This window comes from Equus caballus, chromosome 26, assembly GCF_041296265.1.
Source record: "Equus caballus isolate H_3958 breed thoroughbred chromosome 26, TB-T2T, whole genome shotgun sequence".
Taxonomy (NCBI): Eukaryota; Metazoa; Chordata; class Mammalia; order Perissodactyla; family Equidae; genus Equus; species Equus caballus.
Window position 1 is genome coordinate 37,678,033 of NC_091709.1, and position 14,098 is coordinate 37,692,130.

The following is a 14,098-nucleotide window of genomic DNA, read 5'->3' on the forward strand; positions in this document are numbered from 1 at the left end:
AGATTTTTCTGTGTGACTCGAATCCCTTTAGATTTGTTGAGACTTGCTTCATGGCCCAGAATGTGGTCGACCTTGGTAAATGTTCCGTGTGCTTGAGAACAGTGCGTATCCTGCTGTTGTCTGGTGGAGGGTTCTATAAATGTCAGATAAATTGGTTGATGGTGGTGTTCACTTTTTCTCTATCTTTGCTGATTTTCTGTATGCTAGTTCCATCCATTACTGAGGGAGGAACGTTAAAAGTCTCCAACTATTGTGGTGGGTTTGTCTGTTTGTCTTTTCAGTTCTGTTAATTTTTGCTTCCTCTGTGCTGAAGCTCTGTTATCTGCTACAGACACATTTAGGACTGTTGTGCCTTCTTGGTGAACCCAGCATTATGTATTGTCTTTTTTCCCCTGGTAATTTTCTTTGTTCTGAAATCTACTTTGTCTGATATTACTGTAGCCACTTGAGCTTTCTTTTGATTAATGTTTTTACATGATAAATGTTTTTCTGTCCTTTTACTTTTAATTATTGTTTACTTGGATGACTTTCCCACTAGGCTTGGCTAAGAGTGAATGGTTGCTTGGGAAATTTTCTTATGAGTTTTGAACCCTGTTTGTGTGGAATTACACAAAATTCCATCCTTTTTCTCATCACTTCCTTCCTTGCTGAATTTGTCCATGTTCAATTTGGTCTTTCCTGCTTTCTATGAGACTCCCACCTTTCGTGCTAACACCACCACTGTCAAGTATTTACTGTGGATCTGTTGTATGTTTGCCTCTGTTCAGGGTGCTGGGGATAGAGCAACAAAATCCGTCTTTCTAGAGCAGTTATGTCTTAGTGGAGTGAGACAGAAAGTAAACATATACATACTCTTTCAGTGGTGATAAAGTGCTGTGGGAAAAAAAATAAAGCATTGAGTAAGTGAAATAGAGTAACGAGGCTGGGGGGGTGGGGGCAAGGACGATATTGCTTTAGAAGTGGTCAGAGAAGGCCTCTCTGACACGGTGACATTTGGACAGAAACATGATGGAAGTGAGGGATGAGTTATGGGCACAGAACATTTCTGGCAGAAGGAACATTGAGTGCAAAGACCTAGGATGGGAATATCTTTGGGAGAAGAATGTACCAGAACAAAGTAAGTGATGTGATGTCAAAAGGTCATCTTAACCAGCCGGAACATCGCAGAATCCTGAAACACTGCATTGAAACTGTCCTTTACCAACGCTGTGGTCCAAACCACACAATACAAGGGAGGCTCGCACGTTCAGAACTGAGAGGAGCGGCGGGCGGGAATAGAGAGGCTTCTTCCTTTGTGTTGTTGCCCAGCTGAGTGCTGATGCAGTTGTCGATCTTTAAGACCAGTGAGCTCTATGAGATGCCTGTTCGGAGTAGAGGAATGTTAAATTCTTTCTCTCATCCAAGATTCAAGTCATTTTCTTTTCGTTCCTTGTCAGTTCTTGAATGTGCAAGATAGTCTTGGACAAGTCCCAGACCTTTCTTAATCTTTTTCCTCATTTGTAAAGTGTGGCTGATTGTACTTACTGTATCTCTTAGGTACATTGAGTCACTTGAAAACTCCTTTGGAAAATTAGAAGACTAATACATGTTTTCACAAAAAACGTCAACTAATGGTTTGAAAAATTGAGTCTTGTTGAACAGCAAGTTCGGTCCTCGCACCCCTAAGTTTACCATACTTCTTGTGTTTCCCGCTGTATGTAGTGTCACACTGCTTTTTTGCTACCACAAAGTTTGTTTGGATTCAGATTTTTACGCGAGTGTAACGGGAAAAGGCCGTAGGAAAAGGGATATTGGGTATACACTACACTTCTGTTTTGCTGGTCAGCTGGCATTTCTATCTTGACAAAGAGTGTGTGTGTGTGGCTGATGTCTTTATCTGGGGAAGGAGTAAAATGAAAACATTGACCAAATTAGCGGAATTGTTGTATTTCAGAAAGCAGGAATTCACAAATTTTTATTTTATTGCAGGTATTTCTTGGTGGATTTTTATGCACCACCAACAGCTGTTGAAAGCATAATGGAGTACTTGTCTCGAGACATTGATGTGATTAGACCGAATGTTGTAAAACACCCTCTGACCCAGGAAGTAAAAGAGTGTGGAGGGATTGTCCCGGTCCCACTTGAAGAGAAACTCTATTCCATGAAGAAGAGGAAGTGAGAAGATTCACCAGATTTTAGCCTTATGTTTAAGTCTCTCACTTTTGAGCATCGTGGATTAATAATTTACAAGCTTGACCTTTATACAAGAGTGTGTTCCAGGTGCCATTTGATTTTTAAAAGGTATTTTTTGGCTCTTGATTCCCTTTGCTCTGAGAGGTGTGGGAATGGCTTGCTTAGAGCCACTTTGTCATCTGTGGTCCCAGTACACTGGTTTTGATTTTGTTTCATTAGTGTGATTTCTTTGTCAGTGAGGACTTTGTGCCCTGCAACGACACCAATATCATCTTGAACAGCAAAACTCAGGAAAACTGCCTTGGATCGCGAGCCAGTCGTTCAGGCTGTATAACCATGCAAAATAAAATTTTAAGGCCGCTGCATTATGTGAGTAACTTCTTACCAGAGTAAAACATGATTTTAAAAAACTGCAGGAAGTGTTTTGTGTCTTCCCCTACCCGGCACAGTGCATTACCCCAGGCCTCGCAGCGCCCATCTGCCCAGAAGGCTGGCCGTGTGTGGGAAGGGTGACCCGCTTTCCAGCCCGATTGCAGAGACGGGGAGAAGCAGGGGTTAGGGCCGAGTGGGGGGGTGTCTGTCTCTTGACTAATGGGCATTGTGTATTCTATAAAATCAGGAACTTTGTATCTCACAGTTAACTTGTTGTGGTGGGTGCTGCTTTTTGTGGAGAGACACGTCTACATGAGGTCTCACACTGCTCCCTCTCGTTCCTTTGCCATGAGCACCTGCCTCCTCCGCTGTCCCTCGGCCCTGGCATGCCCCTTTTGGGAGGTAGCCGCCTCTGAGTTCTGCTCCTCCTCCCTTCTGCCCACTCCTCTGATGAGTTGAAAGCCAAGTGCTTTTGAGTTGGGGAGGCCCAAAGAGTAGCTGGCACAGAGCCTGTGGCTGGTGACATACTGAGCTCTTAATTTAGGGGGACTTGTATGAAGATACAGCTCTCCTTTTTTTGTTTTTTATTTGATACTCATAAAAATCTGTTTTTTAAAAAGATGTCCTGGAAATAAAAAGACAAGTTTTATTTCGAGGATTTTTTTTGCAGGGGAGAGGTTGGGTTCGGCATGTTGTTATATGGTCGTGCTCCGCATAATGACATCTCAGTCAACGACGGGCTGCAAATACAGGGTGGTCCCATAAGTTTAGTACCATGTAGCCTAGCTGTGTGGTAGGCTCTCCCATCTAGGTTTGTCTAAGTACACTCTTGATGTTCGCACAACGATGAAATCACCTAACAACACATTTCTCAGAACGGATCCCTGTCATTAAGCGACGCATGACTGTTCTTTGAGACTAAGAACCAACTAGTCTTTGCTTGAAATGCTTATAATTAGGGTTACCAAATTTAGCAAATAAAAATGCAGGATAGTCAGTTAAATTTGAATTTCAGATAAATATGTCATTCTTTCGCATAAGTATGCTCCAAATACTGCCTAGAACATACTTATAGCAACAACTGATGCGTTGTTTATTTGAAATGCAAATTTACCTGGGTGTCCTGTATTTTCTGTGGTAACCTTAGTTTAACTCACGTAAAGGAATGAGCACTGTCTAGGCAGAGACGGTCTGCTCTGCCCGGCACAGCTCTTAAGAAGGAAATGAAGCCAGCATCCAGCATCCTGGCTTTGCAACTGGCTCTATCAGCAGTGAGGTGAGTTTGAAGAGGATCAGGAGTTACAGAAGAGAACACAGCTGGCGGGCTCTAATTTGCCTCCAACTCTTAACTCCCTCAACCCACCAGAAAACCCACTGAGAAACTAACTGAAATTTCATTCCTGGTCAGTTCCAGATAATCTGTTTCGTAAGCCTGAATTTACGCCACAGTCTTAGAATCAGTAAGTGCTACCTGCCTTTTAAAAAACTTCTTTAAAAAGTTCCACACGTGGTCTCCACCACAGGCCTGGGAAGCCGAGGACCCGGGGTCCCTGGGAGCGGGGTGGCTTCTGTGGTGGGTGATGGTGAGGCTTTCTTCTGGAACAGTCTCTGGCGTCTCCTCAGAGCCGGTGAGTTAGAAGAAACTGATGAGCCTTTCCGACTTTTCTCTTGTTCTCTCAGCAACCCAGCTGACAAAGCTATGCATAAAATGTTGGAGGAAGTGCCAGAGACGAGGTGGACTCTCTGGTTATGTTAATTTGTACAATCAGATCCTGTTAAAGCAGGAGGGGGCCCAGAGATCTGGCCTCTGCCTCCCTTTGAACCACAGTGGGACTGAAGCACAGAGAGATGTGCAAGAGAGATGCCCCAGGAGCCAGGAGGAGCCTGGCTCCTAACCAGATTCATCACTTAAGAGCTCAGACAGCATCCAGCTTCAACTTCCTCCAAGGGCAAAAAGCTATAAAAAGTCTTTTGAAGAGCAATGGTTCAGTAAAGAGGGCTATTAAGAACGATAGACTGGAAATAAAAGGGATGAAATGAAGATTATCTGGGAAAATATGCCACTTCCTGTTCCATTAGGTATTTCCTGAAAGCGCGGGCTGTCAGCCAGGGCTCGAGAGCACCAACTCCTCTACCACACGGTTTGCACCTCGATGTGCGTTCACTCAGGTGCTGTTGGAGGTAACTTTCCATAGCAACCTTTAAGGTTACTGCGTGCACACTGCATGCCATGTGCTATATGTGCTGTGCTGCACACGTGTTCTCTCTGACCTCGGTCCTTCCAGCAGTCCTTTGAGGGAGTGTTGTCACGCCTGTGTTTGGGATGAGGAAACAGGCGCAAAATGATTTGACCTTGACCCCACAGCTACCAACTGAGAGCTGGGTTCCTGATCTGGGGACGCTGTCACCACGTGGTCTTTTCCATCCAACAACATCGAGGATGTCTTTGTCCTCTCAGGTTAAACAAGGCCCTTGCTTGTCTGGGGTGAATTGTTGCCACTCAGGTAGTAGCAGTTGTCCTTATGGCCTGAGTGTGGTGCTGGCACTTTCTTTTCCTGCATTTGCTAGTCCCTGGGAGGACGATTGACGCCATTGGGCATTCCAGGTCACACAAGTGTTCAGAATCCTGTGGCACAGTTTAGAGAGTGTTAGCAAGGAGGCTGGCTAAGTAGGACAGCTGTGCTGTGTGCCAGTTCCTCTCCTTGGAAGTTCCAAAATGAAGCCACTGTCCCTTCCCCCTGAGCCACTGATTCATAGCTGGACCCTCAGACGCTAAAGGGCCGTTGCCCCTTTGCAGGCTGTTAGAGTGTGCGGTGCCTGAGCGGGGCATGTATGCAGGTCATTTCCAGGCTGCATATTTACTGGCAGAGCCGAGAGTATGGGGTCCTCCTGCCCGGGCTGGTGGTCAGGGGAGCAGTTTGGTGGTCCACTCCTTCAGTGAGCGAAGAGTCCCTGTCCTGGTGGGCTGACAGCTGGGGAGGCAGAAAAGTGTGGTGGAGCTAAATGGGGGCCTGCTGCCAAGGGAAGGGCAGGGACGTGGTCGGGCTGAGAGCCGGAGGATGAGGAGCCCGTCCTGTGATGTGAGGAGGACACAGTGCATGCAGAGGCCCTGAGCCCCCGAGCTGGAGGACGGAGAACAGAGGGCAAGAGAGGAGACATGGCAAGGAATCGAGGGGTCAGATCTGGGAGACAAGACCCCCGAGGAATACGCATGCAAGGGTGGGAGTCTGCTGAAGTGAGGTGAGCCGCAGAAGCGCAAGAGGCGGGTCTCAAGGCGAAGCAGCTACCCCAGAGTGCTCCCTCTGGGCTCACGTCCCCACAAAAAGGCTTCCTCCTCGGATTTGTCACCTTGACTATTTGTGGTCCACTTTGGACAGGATCGAGCTTCCAGAAGTACTTCGTTTTTGCCTGAGGTGTGGGCTCAGGGAGGTGGAGAGAGAGACGGAGGCTGTGCACCCAAGAAGCTAGTCTCAGATGCGCCTCGAAAGCTGCTTCCTGGAGACACTTGAAGTGGAGGCATTCAGCAAGCGTCTGCCTCGGAGACGATTAGTGCTGTACCATGAGTGTCAACAAGGAAGGACCGTTAAGCCCAGATGAGCCTTTTAGATTTTTGCCGGAAGACCAGGTTCCTGTTGATGGAGATGAAATATTTGATGAAAGGGTTACAGGAGTGTTGAAAGCATGAGTTGCGTTTCCATACTTCTAGTTGATCTGGACCAGCAGTTGTCTACCTCAACCCACCTGAGGTACACAACCCAACACACCTGAGGATGCTTTTAGCAAGAGCTCAAATGGATCATCTTCCTTTACCCTCCTCAGAATTCCACAAGGCAGGAATTACACCCATTGTACAGATGAGGCACCTGGAGCTCAGAGAAAATAAGTGACTCGTCCAAGGCTACAAAGGGAGGAGTTGGGAGTGTTGATTCAAAAGTCTCCCTGTGATCCACTGCGCCCTCTGGAGGCGGATCCCTCCCAGCAGCCCAGGCCGTGCTCTGAGGGGCCTGCTCTGAGCCACCTACGCCCCTGCGCCCTCCCTACCTCACACCCAGCCCGGGGCCCCAGGCTTCAGCACTGGAGGAGGGGAAGAGAGGATCTGGGGCTCCTTGGGAGTCTTTTTAATTTCAGGTCTTCTCCTGAGAACAACAGAAAAAACCGTGAGTGCACCCTGGAGACCAGGCCTGCTTTTTGCATGTTTTTCCCTGCTGTGTAATTTCCCACAGAGCTTTTTTTCTCTCCACACTACTCCAGGGATGTATTTATAGAGCGCACACATGGCAGGTCCTGCCCTGGGCAGGATGCAAAGTTGAATGGGCAGTGTGCCTGATCTCAGGGCTCTCAGAGATAGGTGGAAATAGTATCAGAAAACAGGCCCTAATACAAATAATAATTGAGATTCGAAGCGAGTGCTGTGGAAACGGACAACTGGATTCGTTACTACTTGGAATGGGAGGAGGCGTGGCTTTCCAGCAGAGATGGCATTTAAGCCAGCGTGAGAATGGCTAGTGTGGAGCATGGCTGATGGGAGATGGGAGGTGACAGAACTGCACGGTGTGATACGGGAATACCTGGGAGTGGGTAAATGGGCTGTGATGGTGGGAAAGGGCTTGGAGGGTGGGAGAGGTTGGGAATTCTCTCAGGGGAGGGTCCAGGTCGCTGTCTACTGATGAGGACATTTCATAACTACTAAGGGGTCTTTTCAAAGAGCCAAGAATGAGCACTGGGCATATTAACTTGCTATGAAATGTGCCTCCTAATTGACCAACCCCCCATGCTGTTCACATATTTGTGAGAGAAATATGATTTTACAAATTCACCATGGATTGGGACAAGGAGGGTGGAGGCAAGGTTTTCCCATGTTCACCTGCAGGCAGAGTGGACTGGACGGTGGAAGGGCTTGCACACAGTGCTCCCTAACGGCAGTGGGTGTGCTCTGAAATGCCGTGTCGGGGCGCATTTGAAAAGTACACATCACTCTTTCGTTGTTGGGGTCTGGGCTGCTGTCATTTGTGTCAGGAGGGCTCAGCGAGAGACTACTGAACCTGGAATCGCCCTGAAGAACCATTTGCCAGTCCCTGCCCTGTCTTCTGCCCCTGGGCGTGGGCCATTATGGTGTTGATGTTGGGAAGTTTCCAGAGTAATTTGTGGGATTCTTGGTCACCCAGAAGAAAAACGTAGTAATGGAATGAGCATAGAACTTCGGGTCAGAGACCTCCTCAGTGGCCCTGCATTGCCACTCAGGAGCCACGTGATCTTGGACAATTCTTTATCTTCCCTCAGCCTCAGGCTTCAGTGTCTTCACATGGAAAATGTGGCCGGGGAGCCAGCTGGTCTTGAAGAGCCTTCCAAGTGTATGAGGCTCTGGACCGAGTCTCACTGCCCGGTTTGCCGAAGGGTTATTCCATCAGTAAGTCAGGAACCTGCTGGCTGGTGGGGTGGGGAGATGGAGAAGGGTTAAAAGAATTTCTCAGGGGCTTATGTGCACACTTCTTTTCAGCTTCTCATAAGCATAGCTGTTATTTCGGTTCTGAGGGGCTGACTCTAAAGAGAATAGGCGCTCTACTTGATCACAAGAAAACAGCAAAGGGAGTCCCAGAGGCCAACACAGTCATTTGCTGGGTTCTAATTGCCGGCGTTCTTTCTGCTGAGAACAAAGCTTTAAGGGATGTGGACTTAGAGCCAAACACAGGCACGAGGCATTATTAGTCCTCAGAAGGAAAACAGTGTGGCAACCAAGAAGTCCTTTGGGGGTGACAAAGCCTGCTTTTTGGAGAGGGGCACCAAGACCCTCAAAATTAACCACTCCATTTATAGCAACAGCAGCAATACCAAGATAACTCTGCACACTCCCAGCCCCCGCCAGCCCAACGGGGAAATTAGCAAAAGTCAGACTCCTGAAACCGGACCACGTCACCAAAGTGCTCAAGACCCTTGAGTCGCTGCAAGGGGGAAGAATGGCTGTCTGGGTATCACATCTGAACCCTTTTCCCCAGAACACCTGTACCAAGCTGTGACTTCTCTGGGGAAGGAAGTGTGATTTCATCCTGTTTCCCAGGGAAGATTTGCCCCGAGAGGATTCCATTGCGAGCAGAAAAGAGAAGGATGCGTTGTTCAGTGGTCACCATCAGAAGTAGGGATTATGCAAAATGGACTCTTGACCTCGCCATTCCAAATGAGTGGGAGACTCCACTGTTTCCGTAAAGCTTGTATTGAGCTAAATGGTGTGACATGCATGTGGCACCCTTTGTCCAAGTGAATCCGAAAGTGTAAGCGCCTCTGTGGAAGACTAGATACTTTTTTGACAGAGATGTCAAATTCTGTTAACTGGTACATTCAATTCTCATTATTTGAAGATTGTGTGTTTGCCAATTTGCCCACTCGCAAAAATTTATTGGTAACCCCCAAATCAACACGCATAGTCTTTTCAAGGTCATTGACTGATAAGAGTGGCAAAAATTTGAGTCTTCTGACAAGTCCGTTCCCAGCCTAGGTTGAACAAGGAAACACTCTACCTTCTTGTTTCAGCTGTCATATTGCAAATGTGCCTTTTTTGTGGTGTATTTCGTGTCATGTTTTTGCATTTGTGTGCTTTTTGTTGGTTATTTTGCTGTTTAAAACAGCCCCCAAGTGTCGTGCTGCAGTGCTGTGCAGTGTCCCTAAGCATGAGAAGGCAGTGATGTGCCTTATGGAGAAAGTAACTGTGTTACATGAGCTTTGTTCACATGTGAGTTATAGTGCTCTTGGCCTTCTTCAACGTTAACGACTCAACAATATACATTAAATAAGGTGTCTTTACAAAGAAACACACATAAGGCAAGATTGGATATTGATGGGTTGACATAAATGTTATGATCAGAAGCTTGCAGGAACCTAACCCTGCATTTCCTCTAGGAGCAATGGTGTTCTCTAATTCAGTGTTCCCGGCAACTTTATAGGACATACCTATCGCTAGAATCAACTGTGTTTGACTCTGGGGTTTGTGCTTTGTTTTCCTGCTAAGGACCTCTTTGACATCTTTCTCTAATTCTCTGACTTTTATCTGCAATAAAGGAGATTTTTATTCCCACCATTGTTCTTATTCTGCTTGCCTGGTTTGTCTCCCGCCACCATGCCTTCCCTCCCCATCCACACTTAGTTTCATCCTCCGCCCTGGCTCCTGTCCACTAGGGAGCTGTACATCTGCACGAGCCAGGGCCCCTCTCTCTGAAAGGAGCGCTTAGTGCCTCCGCAGAAGGGTTTGGCGAGGTGGCCAGAAAAAGCCAGACTGTGAGAGAAGAACTTGGACACAGTGCTCCGTTGATCTCCCAGCATTAGGAGAGGGCAGATGCGGTGGGGTTTATTTAAGGCCATGGAAGGAAGCGGGTAATGAAATAAGGAGTATAGCAGCCCCCCCTCAGGGCCTGTGGTATCTCAAGGGTTTTCCTAACACTCTCCAAATCAGATACATTTTAATTACCTTTAAAGCAACAGCAAAAGGTTGTTCACAAAGCAAGATCACAAGGAATTTTAAAGGCGCTGATTTTACAAAGTTAGCAGTTATGACCAATGTTTTGAAAACTTGTTCTTCTTCCATATGCCTCTTACCAGATCTAAATATAGTAATATGGAATTAGTTAGTTATGGTGGTTAAGCAAATGTTGAAGACATCCCTGTTTGCTCAGTACTCCCTTATTCCTCCTAATCAGAATGCAACGGTTTGGGGTTAAATCTCTATTCTGGTGAAATGGGAAGCTATGCAATGATTCTCCCTGTCCTTACAGCACCGTTCATACTCTGCTTGCTTTCCTAAAACTTGCACGTGGATAGATAAACTAGAAACATTCTACTTTTTAAGAAGTTCTAACCCACATAAAAGTCCAGGAGATACTATAATATAATGAGGTATTCAGCACTCAGCTTTAACAGATACTGTGTTTTTCTCTATTCCCTTCAGATCTTTTAAAGAAATAAAATGTTAGATATAGTTGAAGTTCTCTTTTGTACTACTTCTTATCCTATTCCTTCCTTCCCAAGAGGAGGCCATCATTCTGAAGTCAGTGTGTATCATTTATGTCCATTTTATGTTTCATTATATAGAAGCAGCTGTAATTTATCATACTGCTTTGTGGATTTTTAATGAACTAAACAGATTCATGGTCTGGAGGCCTCAGCCACGTGGCTTTTTTCATTCAACACTATCATTTGAGCTCTCTCATGTAGATCTAGTACATTGATCTCCGCTGCCTATAGGGTGCCAGCGATGACTACATTGCCTTGTCCACTTGCCTCTTAATGGGCAAGTCCAAGTTTACAGTGTTTTGAGTGACCCTGCAGTGAACTTCCTGGCCAATATCTCCTGGGGCATACATGTGAGTATTTCACCAGACGTTGAATTGCTGGCTCATTGGGTATTTTCATTTTCATCTTTCCTAGTTCTTGACAAATTTCTCTTGTGAGTCTTTACCAATTTACACACCCAGCAGCAAGATTTGAGAGTTCCTGTTTTCAAATACCTCCCAATAAATGGTAATATCGTGCTTTTTTTCTTAAAAAGAAATTTTGCTGATCTAATGAGTGTCAAAGAGATACCTCTTTTTTAAACTTGTATTTTCTCTCTTAATAATAAACGTGAGCTTATTTTCGTGGTAATGGTCATTCTGGGTTTTTTCCCCTGTTGCCTTTTTATATATTTTGCTAGTTTCTTTCTTTGATTAATTGTCATTTTTCTAACCTAAGAAAACAGAAAGGCAATGCTTACTATACGAGTGCAGTTCAGGAGGGTCTAAGACCACCACCCTGGCCTCACCCTGCCACGGACAGCAAGAGAAGAGGGGGCCCCAGATGCTACATGCTTCTGGCAACACTCCCTTTCACTTTTGCCTCCCCAAACTCGACACCTCCCTCTTGCCATACACACACACAGCCTGGTTCTGCTATCTGCCTTGGGAACTTTGGGACTAATATTACGATGCCCTTTATTCCTGTTTGTGAGAGTCACCACGAGAAGGCCAGGATTTCCAGGTCATCCCTCACCCTCGGCAAGCCAATCCCATATAGCTCAGGATATTCCACCTTTTGACCCATCTCCCCCTCCGGTCCTGAAACTTGTTCTCTGTGCCCCTTGAACTCACAGTCACCAGCCAAAGCTCTGATTTCCTCAACCTATTCTGAAACATTTCCTTCCTCTTCTTGCTTCTGGGATTGCCCCTGGAGCCGCTGCTTCCCTTGGAGCCCTCTCAGTGGTGGCTCCTTTCGCTCCATGACCCTTTTCCTACTAGGCCTAGAGGCAGTGCAGGCGTCCTCTACCCCATCCCGACTATTGTCTCTCCAGTCCTTCTAAACCTCCTAGACTTGATTCTCATACCATCAGACTAAACCACTGGGTCCAGCTGGTCATCTAAGGACCCCAGGCCACATCCTCTCATTCCTTGAAGACTTTGGCTCCTGGCTCACTGCTACTCTTTCAACCCAATCTCATATGATTCTGGGTGATTTCAGTATCCACTTAGATGATTCTTTCTAATACCCTGGCCTCTCCTCCAATGATCTTGCCACCCATCTTCCCTTACTCACCTGCTCCAGGGTTATACTATTCATTACCAATAGCTATATCATCCAACATCTCAATTTCAGGCATCCCACCCCTATCTTTCCAGCTCCCTCCCACTTGTACCCTAGCTCAAACAATCCACTCTCTCAACACCAATGGGACCTACCAATCCTACCATCTTTTCTTTGTGTCTCACCTCCCTCATGCCATCACTTCCCTCCCTAACCCAGCTTAAATCCCATCACTGCAATCACTCATCAACTCTCTAGATCCCCTCTCACTTGTTACATTCAAATGCTTAACCCACTCGGTGCCTGCCCCAGGGCGGTTGAATGTGGCTGGAGAAAGACGAATCTCTGCTGCCTGGTCTCTATAAGTTCACCAGCACTTACCACATGTGGGCCTTTGGCACTCCCGGCACAGCAGTATCTCCCTAGTCCGTTGACTCCCAACCTTCCCAGATAAATATTCCTTCCTTCCCTTCTCCCCAGTCTTCCAGAACCTTTGTGCCCCCACTTCTCAGCTGATGACTTAGCTCGCTATTTTACTGAAAAAATTAAGGCAATCAGAATGAAAGTTCCACAAATGCTCAAACCACACCTGCTGTCCCCCTCGCATCTGTAACCACATCCTCTAGCTCCCCTCCTGGAGGGACTGCCCGTGATGCTACAGAGGGCTCACGTCTCCCCTGTGCCCAGCACATGCTGGGTCACGGCTCCAGCGCATTTCCTCCTCGCTCCTGCATCATCGAATTTCCCCCGTCTCTGGTCATTCCCGTCGGTGAAAACACACTGTTAATTCTCTCTGAAAAAACTTCTCAAGAGAGTTATGTATGCTCGTCCTTTCTTCTCTTCTCAGTCTCTTTAATGAAAATAATGGCAGAAGAAACAAAAAGAAGCCCAACCTTTTGTGTTGAAGTGCATTCCCCACTCCCTCTTGAACTCACCCACATGAGGCTTTTGCCCCTACCCGACTTGTGTTGAAGTCTGTAAATCCACTGCCCCCTCAGTCCTCAGTTCACTCCCATCAGCAGCTCACAGGTGCTCACACCCTCCCCCTTGAAAGGCCTTCTTTGCTCAGTTTCTAGGGCATCACAGGCTCTGCTCTTCCTGACTCTGGAATCCTCCGTGGGCTGCTTTGCTGGTTCCTCTGCGTTTCCCTGACTTTCAGTGTTGGAGTGTTCCAGGCTCAGCCCTCGACCTCTTCTCTGTCTGCTCTCACTCTCTGGGTAATCTCATCCACTCTTCTGGTTTTAAGTATATATATACAGACCTTAAAACTCCCCAATTTTTGTCTCCAGCACAGATGTCTCTCCTCGGCTCCACATGGGAATCTCCAGTGGTCTTCACCACGTCTTCCCTTGAAAGCCTAACAGACATCTCAGACTTTGCATATTCAAAATTGAGCTCCTGCTTCCCTCCCAAGCCCACTCTCAAGAGAGTTTTCCCACCGTCCATTGGCTTACGTCAAAAGTCTTAGAATCATCCTGGGCTCCTCTCTTTCTTTCACATCCCCAATCCAGTCCCCTCGGCAAATCCTGTTTTCTCACCTTCAAAACTTACCTGAATCTAACCACTTCTCATCACCTCCACTGCCACCATCGGGGTCCAAACCATATCATCTCTCTCCTAGACTGCAACAACCTCCTGTATTAGTTTCTTGGGGCTGCTGTAACAAAGTACCACAAACTGGGTGACTTAAACAACAGAAATTTATTCTCGCATAGTTCTGGAGCCTGGAAGTATGAAATCAAACTGTCAGCAGGGTGCACTCCCTCCAAAGGCTCTAGAGGAGGATGCTTCCTTGCCTCTTCCAGCTTCGAGCAGCTCCAGATGGTCCTTCGCTCGTGGCAGCATCGCCCCAATTCTGCCTCTGTCTTCACATGGCCTTCCTCCCTATGTGTGTCTGTGTCTGTTCCTCTTCTTAGGATATCAGATTTTGATGAGAGCCCACCATAAGTCCAGGATGATTTCACCTCCGGATCCTTAACTGATTAAATCCACAAAGATGCTATTTCCAAATAAG

At 46.8% G+C, this 14,098-nt stretch overlaps 1 protein-coding gene across 1 annotated transcript in view; it reads left to right on the forward strand.

Annotated features, from left to right (window-relative positions):
• MRPS6 (mitochondrial ribosomal protein S6) overlaps positions 1-9,612 on the forward strand; it is a 76,938-nt gene extending 67,326 nt beyond the window's left edge. Inside the window, 1 exon segment of the mRNA NM_001433627.1 lies at positions 1,969-9,612. Within this exon segment, the coding sequence (NP_001420556.1) occupies positions 1,969-2,158 (190 nt within the window). The 3' untranslated portion in view covers positions 2,159-9,612.
• The last annotated feature ends 4,486 nt before the right edge of the window (positions 9,613-14,098 follow it).